The sequence below is a fragment of the Canis aureus genome, chromosome 1 (genome assembly GCF_053574225.1).
Source record: "Canis aureus isolate CA01 chromosome 1, VMU_Caureus_v.1.0, whole genome shotgun sequence".
Lineage (NCBI taxonomy): Eukaryota > Metazoa > Chordata > Mammalia > Carnivora > Canidae > Canis > Canis aureus.
Window position 1 is genome coordinate 101,490,015 of NC_135611.1, and position 19,857 is coordinate 101,509,871.

A 19,857-nucleotide genomic window follows, 5' to 3' on the forward strand; every position below is an offset into this window, starting at 1 on the left:
TCTGACACTAACAGGAAATAAATTCAATTCTGACACTATCAGGAAATAAATCAGATTCGCAGGTTAGGCGTTCAGTCCTACAAGACTGTACCCTCACCTTCAATCTCCTGCCATTTCAGATGCCATTTGCAAGTCAGGCTGTTACTTGTGCTTCTCACTGACTGGTTAAAAATCAGAGGTTCTCAAGATCTCCTCATGTTTACCTCATCTTCTGGAATAGCTCACAAAACTCTTGCTAGATTGCCAGTTCATTACAAAAGGACAGAACTCAGGAAGAGACACATATGGTCAGGTATGAAGACAGGGCACAGAGTGTCCATGCTCTTCTCCAGGTACACCACACCCCTGAAATCTCAGTGTTCACCAACCTGGAATCTCTCTGAACTCCATCCTTTAGGGTTTTTATGGAAGCTGCATTACATAACCTGGTAGATTAAATCACTGGGTATTGGTTCAACCTCCAGCCCATCTCGCCCACCCCAAAGGTGGGGAGAAATGAGAAAGGAGGAACTAAAATGTCCAACCCTCTAATCACAAGGTTGGTTTTCCCAGCAATCAGCTGAGGTGCTAGCAAAAGACAACTTTATCACTGTCAACACTTAGCAAATTCCAAAGGTGTTGGAAGCTGTGAGCCAGGAACTATAGACTAAATCAGATACATACAAAAATATATTTTGGCCATCTGAACAAATACATACTTTTTGTAAGTCACCGCATCGTATCCCCTCCCTCCCCACCCCCTTTTCGACCTCTAGCGGACCCTGGCTGACCACGTCACCACTGCAGGCGACACACTGCAATGCAGACAACCTCATATTCCTTTAGGGGATGGCGAGGGCCCATGTGGTGGATTACTTCATTGGTGCGGATTCCTGGAAAATTCCTGGCTGGTTAAGACTACATTTCTGGGGCAGGTGGAAATTGCAATTAGATTAGACATTAAGTGCCAGTTTGGGGACTCAACCTGAGTTGACATTTTGGGCCTGTGGTTTTCTTTTTAACTCCACAATAACACTCATCACCCACTCACAGCTCTCTATGTTGTTCCTTGGAAAATACATGTTGACTGAAGTTTTGGAGACTGCTTTATGACTTTCAGTATGCTAGGACAGGGACAAGAAAGACAAGACCCTAGACCGGGCACAATGGGGAGTTGGAGGGGGATGTATTTCTGGCCTGGGTAAATCAGTGACTGTTACAATCTAGCAAGCAACATTTTTATTGAGGTAGTATTTAATACTTCCTATTTTTATCTTCCACCCCTTTTCTCCCTTTTGTAGTTTTAATTGTGCATTTTATAGATTCCATTTTCTCTCCTTTTTAACATAACTTCTTTCTTTTTTTAATTTTGTGTAGTGGTTGCTATAGAGATTATAGTATATATCTACAGCTAATCCAAATCCACTTTCAAATAACCCTACCATTTCACAAGTAGTGTGTGTGTCCCTTAATATAACAAAATAATACTAATTCCTCTGTCTCAATTCTTGTATCATTGCTGTTATTCATATCACTTATATATATATTCACATACATACTCAAGTATGTTGATGCTTACTTTTGGGACAAACTAGATCAGTTAAGAATAAGACAACAAGTTCTTATTTTACCTCACTTATTCCTTTTCTGATACTTTTTTTTTTTTTTTTTTGTAGACCTGAGCTTCTGAGCCATATCATTTTCCTTTTCTCTAAAGAACTTTTTTTTTTTTTTTTTTTTTTTTTTACATTTCTTACAAGGCAGGTCTACTAGCAACAAATTCTCTCCACTTTTATTTTTCTAAGAATTCTTTATTTCTTCTTCACTTTTGAAGGATAATTTCACAGGGTATAGAATTCTAGGTTGGTAGGGTTTTTCTCTCAACATTTAAATATTGTACTCCACTCTTCTTACTTGCATGGTTTCTGAAAAGTTGGATGTCGTTATCTTTGCTCTTCTAGAGGTAAAATGTTTCCTTCCTCTGACTTCTTTCAGGTTCTTTTTCATCTCTGATTATCTGTAGTTTGAAAATGATATGCCTAGGTGTACTTTTTTTCTTTTAGCATCTTTTCTGCGGTGTTCGCTGGGATTCCTGGATCAGTAGCTGAATATTTAAATTTGATAAATTTGGGAGAAAGTCTCAATCACTATTGTTTCGAACCTTTTTTCTGTTCCTTTCTCTCTTTCGTTTCTTTCTGGTTTTACCATTATTCACCTTCTACACTTTTTCAGTTGTTCCATAGTCCTTGGATATTCTATTTGGTTTTGTTTTTTTATTCCTTTTTTTTTTCTTTTAGTATTTTGTGTATTTGTTTGCTTTTATCTGAGCCCTTATCATCTTAATCACAGTTGTTTTAAATTCCTAGCCTGATAATCCCAACATCCCTGCCTTATGTGTTTGGTTCTGATGCTTGCTCTGTTTCTTCAAAATTTGTTTTTAGTCTTTTAGTATGTGTTATAATTTTTTCTTAATACTTGGACATGATGCAGTAGTAAAAGAAATCACTGAAAATAGACCTCTAGCAATGTGGTCATAAGTAGTGGTAAGTTATCAGAGGAAACATGCTACAGGACAACAATTAGGTCTCAATTGTTCAGTGAGCCTTTGCTTCTAGGCGGTGAATTTCATGCATTTTTCCCCATCCCCCCCATCCCCCCCCCCCCCCCCGCCATGAAAGTGGGACAAGATGGCTAGAGTGGCCGGGATTGGGATATTTTCCAGGCTCTGAAAAATCCCCAGCTGATTCTTCTGAGAGCAGTCCTTTCTTTGGTTCCTTTGTCCCTCTCCCTGCACATGAGTGTTTTTCTCTGATGTTCACTGTGAGGACAATCCCCCAAAGTGTGATGATTTAGGTTCTCCTATCACAGCACCAGGGCTCCTGAAGGAGGGTCAGCTCCTGGGTTTCCTTCATTCTGTTCCCCTGTTGGATTAATTTGAGGAAGAGCAGTTTGGCTTGCCACTCACTTCTCTTATGGACCTAAGAAGAGTTGATTTTCTAGTATTTCCAGCTTTTTGTCAGGATGGAATGGCAATTTCCAGCTTCTTACAGGCTGGAACAGAAAACAGAAGTCCCTGTCTTCTCATGTTTTGTTCTAGTCTCTTGTGCCTTACTAAGAATTTAAAATGTGCATGTCTATAATTATCTAAAACTAGGCTCATTTAGGATTTTAAATATCTTCTCAATCACCCAAATCTTTAATGCTGTCATGAAGCTTTGAAGGTTTTTAAATTTCAATGTATTTAAATTCTAGTTAACATATACAGTAAAACTGATTTCAGGTGTAGAATTTAGTGATTCATAAACAAAGTTTTAAATGTAAATATAAATTTAGATAATTTTTCATTAAATATTTTGCACATGTTGAGATTTGAAAAATACAGAGTGGAATTGAGAATTGTTTCCTATGTCTCACTCTCAAACTGTTTTCTTTCCATTTCCTATTGTATAATGTTTGTTTCTGCCCTTTCTAAATTTCAACTTTCTCAATGAGCCACCTGGTTTGAAGATCACACAGCAAAAAGATGATCTCAAGAAGAAACCCTCCCAGCAGTCTGCCTTTGGGCCTGAACTGCAAAACTTCCTTGGTCCCCAGCCTACTGGCCTATTCTGCAGATTTTCAAATTGTTGGGCCATTAGCAAAACACAAATCCCCCCCCCCCATACACACACCTTAATGGTTCCTAATATATCACACACTGAACACTTAAAAATAACAAGATAGTAAACTGTGTATTTTACACAATAAAAAAAATTTAAAAACACCCTAAGAATTTTCATGATACAAAGACATAGCTTTAAAACACTACTAGAAAAAAGTCAAGCAAGAATTTTTTAGAATTGTGGTTCAGATGGTTCAAAAATTTTTGATAATGAATTCAAGAAACTGAGTTTAAGTTTACTTTATCTAGGGATCCCTGGGTGGCGCAGCGGTTTGGCGCCTGCCTTTGGCCCAGGGCACGATCCTGGAGACCCGGGATCGAATCCCACGTCGGGCTCCCGGTGCATGGAGCCTGCTTCTCCCTCTGCCTGTGTCTCTGCCTCTCTCTCTCTGTGACTATCATAAATAAATAAAAATTAAAAAAAAGTTTATCTAAATCTCTTTATTTATTTTAAATTTTTATTTTATTTTATTTATTTATGATAGCCACACAGTGAGAGAGAGAGAGGCAGAGACACAGGCAGAGGGAGAAGCAGGCTCCATGCACCGGGAGCCCGATGTGGGATTCGATCCCGGGTCTCCAGGATCGTGCCCTGGGCCAAAGGCAGGCGCCAAACCGCTGCGCCACCCAGGGATCCCAATCTCTTTTTTTAAATAAAGATTTTATTTGTTTATTCATGAGAGACAGAGAGAGAGAGGTAGAGACACAGACAGAGAGAGAAGCAGGCTCCATGCAGGAAGCCTGATGTGGGACTTGATCCCAGGACTCCAGGATCACATCCTGGGCTGAAGGCAGACATTCAACCGCTGACCCACCCAGGCGCCCCTCACTTTCCCCTTCTAAACAACTCTTTCACTCAGTGATTAGCACCTTTGTTGTTTATAGACATTGCAGCTCTAATACATAACACAGAGCCTTGTTAGATGCCATGCTTTTATGCACACAGCATGGATAATACTAAAAATACATATATGCACTTAATGAAAACAGCATACAAGAGTAACTGTAGGATTCCCTTTATAGAAAATTCTAGAAAATGCAAACTGGAGTGTCCACTTGGGGATGGCAAGTTGGGTAGGGCTGGGAGAGAGAATATGAAAAAGGGTGCATGGAAACTACAGGGGCTATGAATTATTCATTATCACGACTCTGGTGATGCTCCCATTGCGGACACATATATGAAAAATATATTTTATACTTTTAATAAATGCAGTTTTAATATATGTCAATACATCAATAAAGTTGTTAAGAAATAAAGATTCCATATAAAATCTGGACCTCCTCTTCTTCTAGAAATAATTTAACATCTGGCAAATCTGTATTGACTCCACCATCACCCTTCCCTGTATCTTAGGTATGTCAACTGATTCCTTCTCAAAACAGAAGGAAATGCTGACAAATGGAGAAATCATGCTAAGCAAAACAAGCCAGTCACAAAAAGACAAATACTGTATGATTTCACTAACAAATAGTAAACAGAGTAGTCAAATTCATAGATGGGGTATAAAAAGTTTCCAGGTGTGGTAGGGAGGGGCTAGAAGGAGCTGTTTCATGGGTATAGTTTCAGTTTTGCCAGATGAAAGGAATTCTGGAAATTAGTTGCATAAATATGTGAATTTTTTAACACTACTAAACTGTACAATTCAAAGACAGTGCAATGTGTGCTACATGCACTTTGCCATAACATAAATGTAAAATTTAAAAAACTATATTACAGTATTTCCCAGGGACAAAGAAGAGCAGATATTTGAAGTCTTTCCTCCTCTGCAATACTCTAATGTGGTATGAACTTTTGGTGCCAAATGAGGTTAGAGTTTTAGATGAACAAATGCCATTTGTTGCACAAAAAGGTCTTTTTCCATTGCAAATTCTCTGATGTGTAATGGGGCTGGAGTTGCACCTAAGACTGCATATTGACTATACCCAGGCCTTCGTCCAGTGATCTCTTGATGTCTGATAAATGGCAAGCTGTGCCCAAACAATTTTGCACATTTACTCTACTCATAAGGTGCTTCCCAGTGTAGAGTTTAGAGTGGTACCTAAAGGCTTCGCCATATTCTCTGCACCCATAAGTTTCTTTACCAGTGTAATTCTCTGGTTAATGGCTTGGAGTTTTATCTCAAGAATGCCCCACATTTATGGCACTCCTAGGTCTGTCTTCATTGTGGATTTTCTGGTGATGAACAAGATGGGACTTTCTAATAAAGGCCTTCCGACATTTGCTGCACTCATAGGGCCTTTCTCCGGTGTGGATTTTCTGATGCTCAACAAGTATATGTTTGTGGCTAAAGGCTTTCCCACATTCACTGCACTCATAGGGCCTCTCTCCAGTGTGATTCCTCCAATGTTTAATAAGGTTGGAGTTATACCGAAAGAATTTTCCACATACACTGCACTCATAAGGCCTTTCTCCAGTGTGAACTCTCTTATGTCTAATGAGTCTGCAGTGGTACCTAAAGGATTTCCCACATTCACTGCATTCATAAGGCCTCTCTCCCGTGTGATTCTGCCAATGTTTAATGAGCTTGGACTTGTACCTAAAAAATTCTCCACATAAGCTGCACTCATAAGGCCTTTCTCCAGTGTGAACTCTTTGATGTCTAATGAGTGTGGAGGTGTACCTAAAGAATTTCCCACATTCACTGCACTCATAAGGCCTTTCTCCAGTGTGAACTCTCTGGTGTTTAATGAGTGTGGAATTGTACCTAAAGAATTTTCCACATTCACTGCACTCATAAGGCTTTTCTGCAGTGTGAACTCTTTGATGTCTAATAAATGTGGAGCTGTACCTGAAAAATTTCCCACATTCGCTACATTTATAAGGTCTTTCTCCAGTGTGAACTCTCTTGTGTCGTATCAATCTGTAGTTGTACCTAAAGAACTTCCCACATTCTCTGCATTCATAAGGCCTTTCTCCAGTGTGGATTCTCTGATGTTTCATGAAGTTGGCATTATACTTAAAGAATTCCCCACATTTGTTACACTCATAAGGACTTAATCCAGTGTGAATTCTCTGGTGACTAATGAGCGTGGAATTGTACCTAAAGACTTTCCCACATTCATTGCACTTAAAAGGCCTCTCTCCAGTGTGAATTTTCTGGTGCTGCACAAGGTGAAACTTTCTAATGAAGCCTATCCCGCATTTGCTGCATTCATAAGGTCTTCCTCCAGTGTGGATTTTCTGGTGTTCAAGCAGTATTTGTTTTTGGCTGAAGGCTTTCCCACACTGAGCGCACTTGTAGTCATTCTGTCCAGCTGCAAAGGCCTCCCCACACTCAGTGTCCCCATGTGGTTTCACTGCATTGTGATAGGCCAGGTGTTGGAGAAGGCCTGTGCTGCCCAGGAAAACCTTCCCACCTTTGCTGCACGTGAAGCTACTGTCTGCCTTGTGAACACTGTTGTTCATTGCAAAGGAACACCTCCCCTCTTCCCTTCTGGAAAATTTGTCTCCAATCTGCTCCTTCTGGTGCCAGTGCAGGTTTGCCCCACAAATGTATAGCTCTTGATCGGGGTACAGTCCATCATGCTCAGCCAAGCGCAAAAGGTCTTTCCATCCTGGGCCACATGCCTCGCAGGGCTGGGCCTCCTGGATGGATGGGCCTAGCTTTGGAGTCCTGACCTGTGATGCTCCTGAAGAAACACCTTGCTCTGAAGGTGCCTCCTCATCCTGGGCTCCATGCCAGCAACCTGGAAGCAGAGAAATGCTGGTAAAGTGCATGCTAACTCTGTTGGGGAAGAGGCAGCCTCATAGGAATCTGTGTCAGATACACCCACAGATGAGGCCATGGGCCTGCTGATGGGCAAGGGGGCCTAGAGACAGTGAGAGGAAGGCCTGCTGTGCAGAGCTCAGCCTGGCAAGTTTCCATGATGAGAGAGCCCTGACTCTGGGGAAGGACACAAGGGGTACCGTCTGGGACAGCTGGGTGGCTCAGCAGTTTGGTGCCTGCCTTCAGCCCAGGGTGTGATCCTAGAGTCCCGGGATCAAGTTCCACATAGGGCTCCCTGCATGGAGCGTGCTTCTCCCTCTGCCTGTGTCTCTTCCTCTCTCTCAGTGTTTCTCATGAATAAGTAAATAAAATCTTAAAAAAGAACAACAAGAGGTACTGTCTTAGTTCACTGGGGTTGCCACAATAAAATACCACAGACCACGTAGCTTATAGACAACAGAAATTTATTTCTCACAGTCCTGGAGGCCGGAATTCTGAGATCAGGGTGCCAGCAAGATGCCACAGGGTGAGGGCCCTCTTCTGTGCCATATCGACTTTTCACTGTGTCCTCCCATTATGGAAGGGGCTAGGGGGCTCTGTGGGGTCTCTTTTATAAGAGCATTAATCCCATTCATGACAGCTCTGCCCTCATGACCCCCATGGTGCAGAGGCACCATCTCCTAATACCACCATACTGGGAGTGAGACTTGAAACATGAATGGTGATGGGGTGGTGGGGCACAGGTATTTAAAACTGCAGGTTCTGTGTAGGGAGGAGAGGCAAGGTTTTCAAGGCACTCCCATGCAAAGGGCTATTGCTCCTGGTGACTGGTGAGCATAGTGTAGAAAACTGTAAACAGACCTAGAAACCCCTAACCACACACTATAGTGATAATGCAACTCAAGAACTACTTAAGGATGCAGGCAGGCCTCACAATATCCTAAGTATAGGTCAAACTTGGAGAGCCTTGCAAAGGGACCAGGACAACAGGATGAGGGGTGAAGCCCAATGGGTGTGAAATTGTGGCGGAAAGGGGATTAGTATTCAGAGTAGACATGAAAACGGAGAAGAAAAGGTAGAAATGAAGTGTGGCCCCGGGGCGCCTGGGTGGCTCAATTGGTTAAACAACTGCTTTCAGCTCAGGTCATGATCCTGGGATCCAGTCCCACATCAGGCTTCCTGCTCTGCTCAGGCAGGAACCAAGAAATGTCAGCAAGAGGAAGGGGGGAAGCCTGGGGCACCATGGTTCTGAGCATCTTGACTAAGTGACCCAACCAGAGACAAGCCAGGTCTGAGGGATCTCTCAGATAAACTTCAATATTTCTGACCTCTGAGCCCTATCTTGCAAATATTTAGGGCAGCAGGGATGGGACTCCTTGGGGAGAGTGCACACAGTACAATGCACACAGCCCAGTCCTGGCACCAGTAACACATATGCCGGGAAAGCAGGAAAGGAAGTATTACCCTTGGTCTTGTGGAAAGGACAGAGCTGCTCTTGGACAAAAGGGTAAGAAACAGAGTCCAACCTAGGACATGGGTGTGAGGGCCTTACCTAGGGAGGACAAAAGCGCAAAGTTCTCCATCATCACAGCATGGTACAAAAATCTCTGAGCTTCATCAAGGAGGCCCCACTCTTCCTGGGAGAAATATATGGCCACGTCTTCAAAGACCACATGGCTCTGCCAAAATTGGAACATTTGGTTCATGAGTTGCTTCTTGTGTTAACTGTGTCTTATGGATTCTGTATTCATCTGACTGCCATTCATTAATTACAGGGCTAAACTAACAGCCAAATTTGTTTATATAACTCTCCCTTCCAGTCTGGTGCCCATACTCTGAACCATTTCCTCTACTAACTCACACACCAAGTCAACACTTTCCCTGTCCTAAATCAACCCAGGCCAGGTACAGATAACCAGACACATCCCTTCTACCCCAGGTACACTAACATTATATAAAATAGCCACCACTAAGCTTTTCACTCTACCCTTCCTGCATTTCTCCCAGAGTCCAATAAAGGCTCTGACATAAAGATTCCCTTTGCTGGTGTATATGCTCCTAACCAAATCCAGGGCTTCCCCATGTGGCCCTGTGTTACATGGTGTGCTCCCACCCTCTAGAGAAATAGAGTAAGAACCTTTTCTCAGTGTTATTGGTTTCTCCATGTCATCACTCACCCACCTCCTGTGGGTGCAATTATCAATATGCTTCTCTCTCAAGAGGCCCTTCAGTCCTTCCACACAGCCTTCCCTGCTCATCCTCCTCCCTGACTTCCCAATGTGGGAGCGTTACCAGCTGCCAGTGGCACTGCTGCCCACTCTTTCCTCATTCCCATTGATCACTGTGTCCAGAACACAGCATAAAACATGAGGAAAGGAGGGGCAGAAGACATCACCTAGGTTGTGGGCCTGACAATGTAGGGCGCTCCCTTTCTCCCACTAGCCACCTACCTGTGTGAGGACCTCACACACTCTCAGCCCTTTCTCCCTTCTATATCATACCAACTGTCCCATAAGCAGTCAGAACCTACCTCTCTCATCTGAAGCCCAGGTACACTTACCTCCCCACCCACATGCCCACTACACATGAGGTCTAGCAATGCTTCAAGCTAACTAGTTTCCCCCTCAACATCTATCTCATATGCCCTCCAGTCTCAGAAGACTCTCTCTCTCTCTCTCACACTCACACACACACACACACTCGGCTTCCTCAGCCTTGTGATGCCCATGACCATCACCCAGGCGCCCAATTAAGAAACCGAGTACTCAGGGCACCTGAGCAACTCCAGTCACTTAAGCATCCAACTCTTGGTTTCAACTCAGGTCATGATCTCATGGCTAGTGGGATCCAACCTCATTACAGGCTCTGCTCAGCAGGAGTCAGCTTGAGATTCTCTATGTTCCTCTGACCCTCTCCCCACTCACATGCGCGCTCTCTTTCTCAAATAAATAAATCTCTTAAATACAAACAAAAAACCCCAGTACTCAGGCCCTTCATTCCCATTCCTGCTCCTCTAATGGCATCGCCACCATGATCTAGAGATGCTGCCTCCTAAATCTGCTCCATAGTTTCATCCTAGCACACACCCAGTCGCTATGTTGTGGCTGTCTCCAATTTGAATCTATTCTTGGAACCCTAGGACTCTGTCTTGTGCCTACTTGATACCTCTCCTTGGAATCTCTGGGGCATTTGTGACATAGACAAAAACTAACTCTTCATGTTCCATCTGCAAATTCCTCATACCACTGACTTCCTCCATTTTTATTAGGAAGGATGGGTGCTTGAATAAGGCCAAAAATCTGGGGGCATCCCCGGTTCTTCCCTCCATCCCATCTCTCTTCTCCCTGAGTCTCAATATCATAAAGTATGAGTGGCTCTAGTTCAAAACCCATCCAGAAACCAACTACTCCTCTACCTCCATAGCCACCACTCCTGTGTAGCCACCACTACAACACTTACCTTTAGTGCTACAAGAATTTCACTGATATCCCCCTGTCTGTCCTTCACTCTGCAGTCAAGGGGAACCTATTAAAATCTGAGTCAGCACCTTCCTCTTCTGTTTCTAACCTTCCCTACTTCCCACCAACCTCAGATTAGAGATCCAGAGCCCCAACCTGTCACTTGAAGTCTGATACCATACTCCTATCTAACCCCAAGGTGGCTCCCCATTCTCACCAGATATGAAAGACCAGCAGTCTCCTGAACATCCCAGCCAAGCCTCACCTACAAGCATGTGAATGTTCTGAATCCTGTGGCCAGGACTTCCGGCCACATCTTATAACATCAGTTGTTAAAAACATATACAATCTAAATGTAGGATCCTGGGCCTGGGGAAAGCACATGGTCTTCAGACTCGAGAGAGTGAGAAGGATAAGAGAAGTCTCAGGAAAGTACCACTCCCTGATATAGATATCAGGTGCCAAAACCACCTGTGTGACAACTGGGATGTTTGAAAGGTGGGACACCCTCCACTCACCTGCCCAGGGTCCATAAGCATCTCTGCCACCTCCATGGGACACTACGGGCAGAAGGAGACCATAAGAAACAGGTAACCATGGAAGGATCCCATGAGCTGAGCTGGACCAGCACCCCTACCCTGTCCGCCCTGGAGCAAAGTGATCTCAGCGTGACAGTCAAAGTTCAGTCCTCTAGAAAACAGTGCTGCCTCTTATCAGCTGTCACCCAGCGCTTCATTCCATGGGATTGACAGTTTTGTGTATATTTTCAGTGCAAATGAAGTGCTGGGATTTTGAAATCTGAGGTCTTTATTTTTACCACTTTAAGATTTCATAAGATACCATACATAAAACTTTACATATAAACAAAAACACTAAGAGGTAAATTAATGTCAAATTAATTATGAAGTGTTTACACACATTTAACTTGTTGAATAGGCTCATTTCTAATTGTTTACCTCTGTGTACATTTTAAAAGGGATATTGATTAATTAATATTTAAGACCACAAATTTTTTATACATTAAGTGAACGAGATCCTAGAAAAGGTTGCGCAGGCAGACAAGCAACTAGCACATATAGCAACAGGGTCTGTCTGTTATAGAACCCTCAAAAGGGAGCTTGTTGCAGGCCCTGGACTGGATAGCCGCTCATACCTCATGCACTGAAGGGTGGGAGTAAGGAAGCAGTCCCCTGTCATGGAGCCTGAGGCTCCATCAGCCTGGCTGACTTTTCCCTTGTTCCATAGTGAGTGGCCCTGAGGGTCAGCTGAGTCCCCAAGTGGAGAGTCAATACCAGCACAAAACACCAGTTCCACCAAAGGGAAGCTCCTCATCCCAACAACACCCGTCTTCCTAAGGACATAGACAAAAGATCTCTCTTACAGCAGCTCTTTTCTGCTCTTTTCTGAAGCAGCAACAGGGATGCCAACACCTGGTTCCCATACCCTGCCCGCCATTTCTCAGCCCTCACCTCCCTTACCATCAGAAATCATCTGAAGACTCCCTCTTTGATGTGGTCCTCAGGCCAACCTCTGGTGCAGTCCACCCTCCACAACTCTGACAACACAGCCCCCTTCTCCGCCCTCCAGATCTCTACGTCCATATATTCACGTCATGTCTCCACCTGAGCTATCTTAGCATCAACACGTCCAAAATCAAGCTCAGGATTTCCGAATACCTGCTCCTTGGGCTCGCTTCCCCACCTCCATCTTTTCAGATGCTCGGGTCTTGACGTGGCCCTTCACTCCCTACTTTTGCTCACACGTGTATGTGATGCAGCAGGAAATACTGTCCGCTCATCGTGTCTCCCTCTCCCGCCAGCGCCCGGGTCCAGCCTCCACTACAACTCCTCCAGAGAGGCCTGCGGTGTCTCCTCAGCAGTCTCCCCTCCCCGCCATTCCCCGTCCAGCTCTCCCCTACCCTAAACTTCTGACTCTAGGCAAGCCCCGCCCCTCCTCGCCTCCCTGCGACCTCCCACGGACCCTGGCTGCCCATGCCGCTGCTGCAGGAGACACTCCGCCTCGCCCTCTGTTTCCCGCATACACAGGGGGCACTGGTCCCCTCATCTCCCTGCCGGGACTCAGGAGCACCCGCCCCCCCCGCCCCCCGGCACCGGCGGAACCGGGTCCCCACGCCGGGCCCCACCTCCCCCATCCCCGCCTCTAGGGCATGGCTGCGGGGAGCTGAGCGGACGCCCCTCCATCCGGGCTAAGGCGCTCGGGGCGGCGGGGCCAGCGGGGCCAGCGCCTAAGGGTCCGAGGGTCCAGAACCCACCTGAGCCGGCTTCATCAGCGCGGCCTCCGCCTCCGACCAGTGGGAAGACGGAACGAGGAGCGGCGGGCAACCGGGAGGGGACGAGGGCCCTGGCAGCCGCTTTTGCGGCGGGTACGACGCCTCTCCTCACGCTCTTCCGCTTCGTCACCTCCGCCTCCGCCTCAGCCAAGCGCCTAGAAAGCCCTGAACCCCCGAGCCGGACAGCCACCAAACTGACGGGAAGGAACGCCGGAAGTCCCGCCTCCACACGATGCGCACTCATGCAAGCATTCTTCTCTCAAGGCTTCATTGGCTCAGTCGCCGCCGCCACCGCCCCGCACCGCAGATTTATGGGTATCGTAGTTTCCGCTATCGCTACCAACTTCCGCAGAAGACGAAGGCCCTCCTCCTTACGTGACGGGTGAAGGACCAGTCCAGGCCTCCGCAGGGGCTCTGGGAAATGGAGTTCCGTGGCTCCACAGGTGGTGTGGGGCCTCGCCTGTTCTTTAATGGGACTTACCCAGATTTCTTGGAGCTCAGTCTGGAAGTCACAGAAAGATTAGAGACCTGTTACTCCATATGCTTCGAAGCTTGATAGGTTCCCAAAGGCTATCAGATCCAAAGGGACACACCGTATCACGATGCCACCTCGACTCATAGCTGTCAACAACCTTGTCACTTTTCAAATGTAGACTGGATCTCTGGAGTTAGTTTTAACGAGTAGCATATTTGTCACAGGATAAGAAAGAAATGCTTCAGACAGAGCCATGGAGGAGAAGATATGATGGGGCACTGAAGTAGGTAGGGTGAACAACAAGCAGGATGAAGCTGTGCTGATTCCCAGGAAAACATCATTCATGCCTTCAGAGTCAGACAGTGATTGTGTTTGAACCCACTGAGTGAGTAGTATTTCTTGAAACGCTACTACTACATACCTGAGGTATTTGTCAATTCCTTTAAAAATCTGAAATGTGAGGATCCCTGGGTGGCTCAGCGGTTTAGCGCCTGCCTCCGGCCCGAGGTGTGATCTTGAGGACCCGGGATCGAGTCCCACGTCGGGCTCCCTGCGTGGAGCCTGTGTCTCTGCCTCTCTCTCTCTCTCTCTCTCTTTCTCTCATGAATAAATGAATAAAATCTTTTTTAGAAATCTAAAAAGAACAGTGATCTGAGACATGCCATCTTCTGCCAGAATGGTGTGTGCTCCTTTCATAGTTGGGGCACCTGTAAAAAGGGAGCATCCTGTTCTTGAGACAAAGGTTAGGGATCCACTACCTATCTCATACCCTTTCTGGGAAGGAGTTTATTGTTTCACTAAAATTCTAGCAACAGTGCCATCACAGGGAGTGGAAATTATCTGTGAAAAACATTTGTGAATTGGAAATTACTGACATGATCAGTTTTTCAGAGTGTAGCAGAAATACTTCTAAGGAAACATACATGTAGTACGTTAAAAAAAATTAAGAAAGGCTAAGATCTCAGTGAAGGTTGACAGACCATGAAATCTGAAAAGCAAGAGAATGAAGCTAAGCCTGTGGCTGTGCTTCAATCTGGGCCACACTCATGTTTTTTTCTCCAAAATGAGATTTTTTTTTTTATACTTGACAATGTGGCCAGTAACTGCTTGGAGGGATAGAGACAATATTTTGAAAGACTTGCCTAAAAGGTGAAATGAACAGGCAAACTGTGCTGTGGTATGTATTTACTGATCTAAATAATGTGGTGTATACCTACTGGGTTTCAGGCACAATAGCGGGTGCATAGGACACATTGGGGATAGGGTTGCCAGCTGCTCTCTGTATTTAGGACTGTTCTGTGTTTGTCTATTAAACATTCATTTATCTGAAGGCCAAACTAATAGTCAAAGATGTGTACTTCTCTCTTGAAAGTCAGTTTCACAGACTTGCAAAACTCCTATTACAAATAACGGGGATTCCTGGATGGCTCAGCGGTTTAGCGCCTGCCTTCGGCCCAGGGCGTGATCCTGGAGTCCCGGGATCGAGTCCCACGTTGGCCTTCTTGCGTGGAGCCTGCTTCTCCCTCTGCCTGTGTCTCTGCCTCTCTCTCTGTGTCTCTCACGAATAAATAAATAAAATCTTTAAAAAAATACCTCAAGAACAAACCCTAATGTGTGTTTTGCTTCCTGCCGAATAGGGCATGTCTCTACCTAGGTACTTCCTGACACTTTAGTCATAAAGGCACTCATTTCCTCCTCCCATGCCCTCCTTCTTGCGTGTGACATGGTTTCATGTGGACCTCTGTGGTGTGCTTGGTCTCTTATTTCCAGGATTTGAAAATTTAGCCAAGTTACCTCATGGTATCATTGTCTCGGTATCCACTTTGTTTGGCCAAGCCACCTGCAGGGACCTTACACTGACAAGTCATACCCTTTCATGGAACCACATGTCCTACATAACAGCCCAAAGAGCCACAAACAAATGTAAGTTCCTGATAGGACTTTCCAAAGACCCTTGTAATTAATTGTCCACAGCCTCCCAGCACCTTTGCCTTATGTTCACCCTTACATAAGACCTTCTTGAAAAAAAAAAAAAAAAAAAGGACCTTCATGGAGCTTATCAAAACTCAGCTCTTTTTGGTTTGAACTGATCACCTGGGGCCACCTGTGTGGCTAAATCACTTAAACCTCTGTCTCTTGATCTCAGCTCAGGTCTTGATATTAGGGTCATGGGTTCAAGCCCCATAAAGAAAAATGAGTTGACCAATCTGACTTCAGCTGGGAAACCCAAAAGCACTCAACCCATGGACCCTAGTAAAGGCATGTGCACTGGGTCCTGCCTTTCTTTCTGCCTGCACTTTTGCCTTGATGTCCCTGTGTGGCCCCTGGAAGTGTGCCATGTACTTCCTCCAAGACCTGTTGAGTATACACTTCTCTATTTCAACTTCTCTCATGGTCTGTCATTGAACTGTGATCTGATCCACCATCAGGCACCTGGGATCATGAGCAGCTGAAGGCAGATGCTTACCTGGCTGAGCAACCCAGGTGCCCCTCCTTATGATATTTTTAATTTCTGTAGGGTCAGTAATATTTCTTCATTGCAGATTTTCTTAATTTCTCTTATTTTCTTCTTTTTTAAAAAAGCTTTTATTCATTTATTTGAGGACCTTAGTGCTGTACTAAGCAAATGTTAATTTACCACTCATAACACAGGAAACTGTTGAGTAGCACAATTTTCCTCTTAATGGCATTGACCTCTCCATGTTCACCCAGTCACCTTTATAAATCAAGACATGGTCACAATTCAAGGACACGTCCTGTGTTTAATGATTTGGTCCTGATTCCTAGAATGACTTACAGAATACCCTATATACCCTGTATTACAGCTTTTTACAATATATTGCAGAAAAGTCAGCAGTTAGGGACTTAATTACTAGGACCTTCCCTAATTTTTGCCCAAACTTCCTACTTAGGAGCAACCAGAGAATGCTAAATATGTACACTTAACAGATCACACAAGATTCCCACTTTTATTTAGCTTCCCCTGCTACTTCCTCATGCCAGCATTCTACAATCAAGGCATACCTGAAACCTTACCTTTTTTCTGTTATAAAGCATTCCCACTCCTCTGTTTGCCTTTGAGTCTCTGCCAAATGCAGGAGATGGGGAACACATAGACTTTATTTATAAAGATTAACAAAACTCAAGCAGGAAAACACTACAAAAATTGATGAAAATAAAAAGCTGGTTCTTTCAAAAAATTAATGAAATTGACAGCTTTAGTTTAGGTAGGTCAAGAAAATAAGAGGAGAGGGGCGCATGAGTGGCTCAGTTAAGTATCTGACTCTTGGTTTTGGCTCAGGTCATGATCTCAGGGTTGTGGGATTGAGCCCCACTTTGAGCTCCATGCCCCACATTAGAGTCTGCTTAAGATTCTCTGCCTCTCCCTCTCCCCTCCCTCCACTCTCTCTCTCAAATAAATGAATAAAAGCTTAAAAAAGAAAATAAGAGAAATTAAGAAAATTGGGAATGAAGGGGAAATATCATTACTGACCTTACAGAAATTAAAAGTATCATGAGGAGGGGCACCTGGGTGGCTCAGCCAGTTAAGCATCTGCCTTCAGCTGCTCATGATCCCAGGGTGCTGCGATGGAGCCCCACGTGGGGTTCCCTGATCAGCTGGGAGCCTGCTTCTCCCTCTTCCTCTGCCCCTCCCCTCTGCTTGTGCTCTCTCTCTCAAATAATTAAATAAAATCCTTTTTTTTTTAAGTATCAAAAGGAAATATTATGGGCAACTTTACCACCAAATTTAAACAATTTCGATGAAATATACAAATTCCTTAAAAGACACAAATTACTAAAATTGATAGAAGAAGAAAATCTACAGGGCAGTCGGTTTAGCGGTTTAGCGCCGCCTTCAGCCCAGGGCGTGATCCTGGAGACCTAGGATTCAGTCCCGCATCAAGGCTCCTTGCATGGCGCCTGCTTCTCCCTCTGCCTGTGTCTCTGCCTCTCTCTCTGTGTCTCTCATGAATAAATAAATAAAATCCTTTTTTTTTATAAGAAAATCTACAGAGAAATACACTAATAATAATTGGACATCTTCCCACAAGAAAATCCCAAGCCCAGCTGCCTTCAGTAAGGAATTCTACCTACCATTTAAAACAAATGTCACTAGTTTTCACAAAATCTTCCAGAATAGAAAGAAGGAATATTCCCCCATCCATTCTATGAGGTTAAGATTCTTTTGATCAAAAAGTGATATACAGAAAATATACAAAAACTACAGGCCAGGGCAGCCCCGGTGGCCCAACGGTTTGGTACTGCCTTCAGCCCGGGGTGTGATCCTCGAGACCCTGGATCAAGTCCTGCGTCGGGCTCCCTGCATGGAGCCTGCTTCTCCCTCTGCCTGTGTCTCTGCCTCTCTCTCTCTCTCTCTCTCTCTCTCTCTCTGTGTGTGTGGGTGTCTGTCATAAATAAATAAAAATAAAATCTTAAAAAAACCCTACAAGCCAATTAACCCTTACTTATATATATAAAATACACACAAATTACCAGAAAATTTAGGGCACTTGAGTGGCTCTCTTAGTTGAGCAACCAACTCTTGGTTTTGGCTCAGGTCATGATCTCGTGGGTCATGAAATCAAGCCCTCTGTCCAGCTGCATACTCAGCAAGGAGTCTACTTGAAAATTCTCTCCTTCTGCCCCTCCTCCCACTTGCACTCCCTCTCCCTCTCTTTTAAATACATAAATAAATAAATAAATAAATAAATAAATAAATAATCTTTTTAAAAAAACTTTTTAAATTTATCAGAAAATCTGATTCTTCAACACATATGAAGGATAATACATCATAAGGAAGGGGATTAGTCCCAGGACTACAAGACTGATATAAGTCAGTCTCCCTACCATATCAGAAACATATGTTTTGGAATCAAGTTTGAATCAGATCTCAAGCTGGAAGATGCTTTGTGGTGAAGATTAACAGATCAGTATATCCAACTCCCCATGGGAATTGCTGCAGAGACTCTTGCTGCAAAACATAGAGAAGACTGTGACAAGTATGCCCTGTAGTCCCAGTAGGGGTAGAAAGCTGCTAATGATGCTGGCTACTTTAATAATGAGATGGCACCAACTGAGGTGAAGGCTAAGAAGGGGAAAGACACAGTAGATGAGCATGCTCAGCCTCTAACAACCCTGGATCAGTTAAATAAACTTCCCCCAGTATTCAAGAAAGAAATTGTGACTGCAGGGAACGCATCAAGGGTATCTGATGGCGCTGGAGCTGTTAATCATAGATAGTGAAGATGCTATTACACACACACACACACACACACACAACTTCACATCACTGGCAAGAATTGTGGGCTATTTCGTGTCTGGATGTCCCTCTATCATGGGTATTGGTCCTATCTCTGCTATCAACGGGGAACTGAAGAAAACAGGATGGAGTCTTAAGGACTGGATTTGGTAGAGGTGAATGAAGCTTTTGCTCCTCAGTACTTAGCAGTTGAGAAGAGTTTGGATCTTGACCCAAGTAAAACCAATGTGAATGGCGGAGCCATTGCTTTGGGTCATCCTCTGGGAGGATCTGGAACAAGAACTATGGCACACCTGGTTTATGAATTAAGGATTGGGGCAGGAAATACACCACTATATCGGAGGCGGCCAAGGCATTGCTGTTGTCATTGAGAGCACAGCCTGAGGGGTAGGTGGCCCACCAAGGCCCCCTGGTACTGTGCTGGGCCAGACCACAGCAAAGCAGGTGATCTTCAGAGCAGCTGTGAACCTTGATGTGCTCTCTACTGCAAGTGGCTGAGTGGGATTAAGGGATAAGGAGGCAAAGATGTATTTCTCGTGAATGAATAAGTATATAAGTTCTCCAAAATTTGTACAAAATATGATGTATTTCTGCACAAAAAAACAAACTACAGAGGCCTTAAAAGAAATTGTATTCTCTTGCCATATAATTACCATTCATACCTTAGGTAATATGATTGCAAGATAATGGAATAAATAATACTTAAGAAAAAATTGGTTTCAGCTCAGGTCATGACCTCACGTTCCTGGGATTGAGCCCCACTATCCTGGTCTGGGCTCAGCGGGAGTCTGTTTGGATATACTCTCCTTTTGCCCCTCCACCTGTTCATGCTCTCTCTCTCTTAAGTAATAAATAAAATATTTTTTAAAAGACAAAAAAAGAGGAAGAAACCCTAAAACCCCACCACAGGATCATCCCAACAGATGTACAGAAATTGAAACTGAGAGCCCAGAAATAGGTCAACACAAATATCATCCACTTACCTCTGACAAAGAAGCAAAGGCAATTAAATGGACAAAGGACAATC

General features: G+C 44.4%; 2 protein-coding genes and 1 pseudogene across 9 annotated transcripts in view; 1 reads left to right on the top strand and 2 right to left on the bottom strand.

The window, feature by feature from the left end:
- LOC144322708 (uncharacterized) overlaps positions 1-13,211 on the bottom strand; it is a 35,788-nt gene extending 22,577 nt beyond the window's left edge. For 6 of the 8 annotated variants that reach the window (XM_077913064.1, XM_077913068.1, XM_077913086.1 and 3 more), the window contains exon 1: positions 13,078-13,211. The gene's annotated coding sequence lies outside the window, so the exon portion shown is untranslated. Of the gene's footprint in view, positions 1-7,259; positions 7,279-8,899; positions 9,013-13,077 lie in introns of those variants that run through there. The other 2 variants (XM_077913048.1, XM_077913041.1) reach the window with 2 other exon arrangements.
- LOC144322697 (uncharacterized) lies at positions 4,641-13,211 on the bottom strand. The gene is made up of 4 exons (XM_077912995.1): positions 13,078-13,211; positions 11,324-11,365; positions 8,900-9,026; positions 4,641-7,327 (listed from the first exon to the last, which is right to left on the bottom strand). Exons 1-4 carry the CDS (start codon positions 13,090-13,092, stop codon positions 5,760-5,762), a joined length of 1,752 nt encoding a protein of 583 aa, XP_077769121.1. The 5' UTR covers positions 13,093-13,211; the 3' UTR covers positions 4,641-5,759.
- Positions 13,212-13,337: 126 nt separating this feature from the next.
- LOC144294651 (3-ketoacyl-CoA thiolase, mitochondrial pseudogene) lies at positions 13,338-19,214 on the top strand (annotated as a pseudogene).
- The last annotated feature ends 643 nt before the right edge of the window (positions 19,215-19,857 follow it).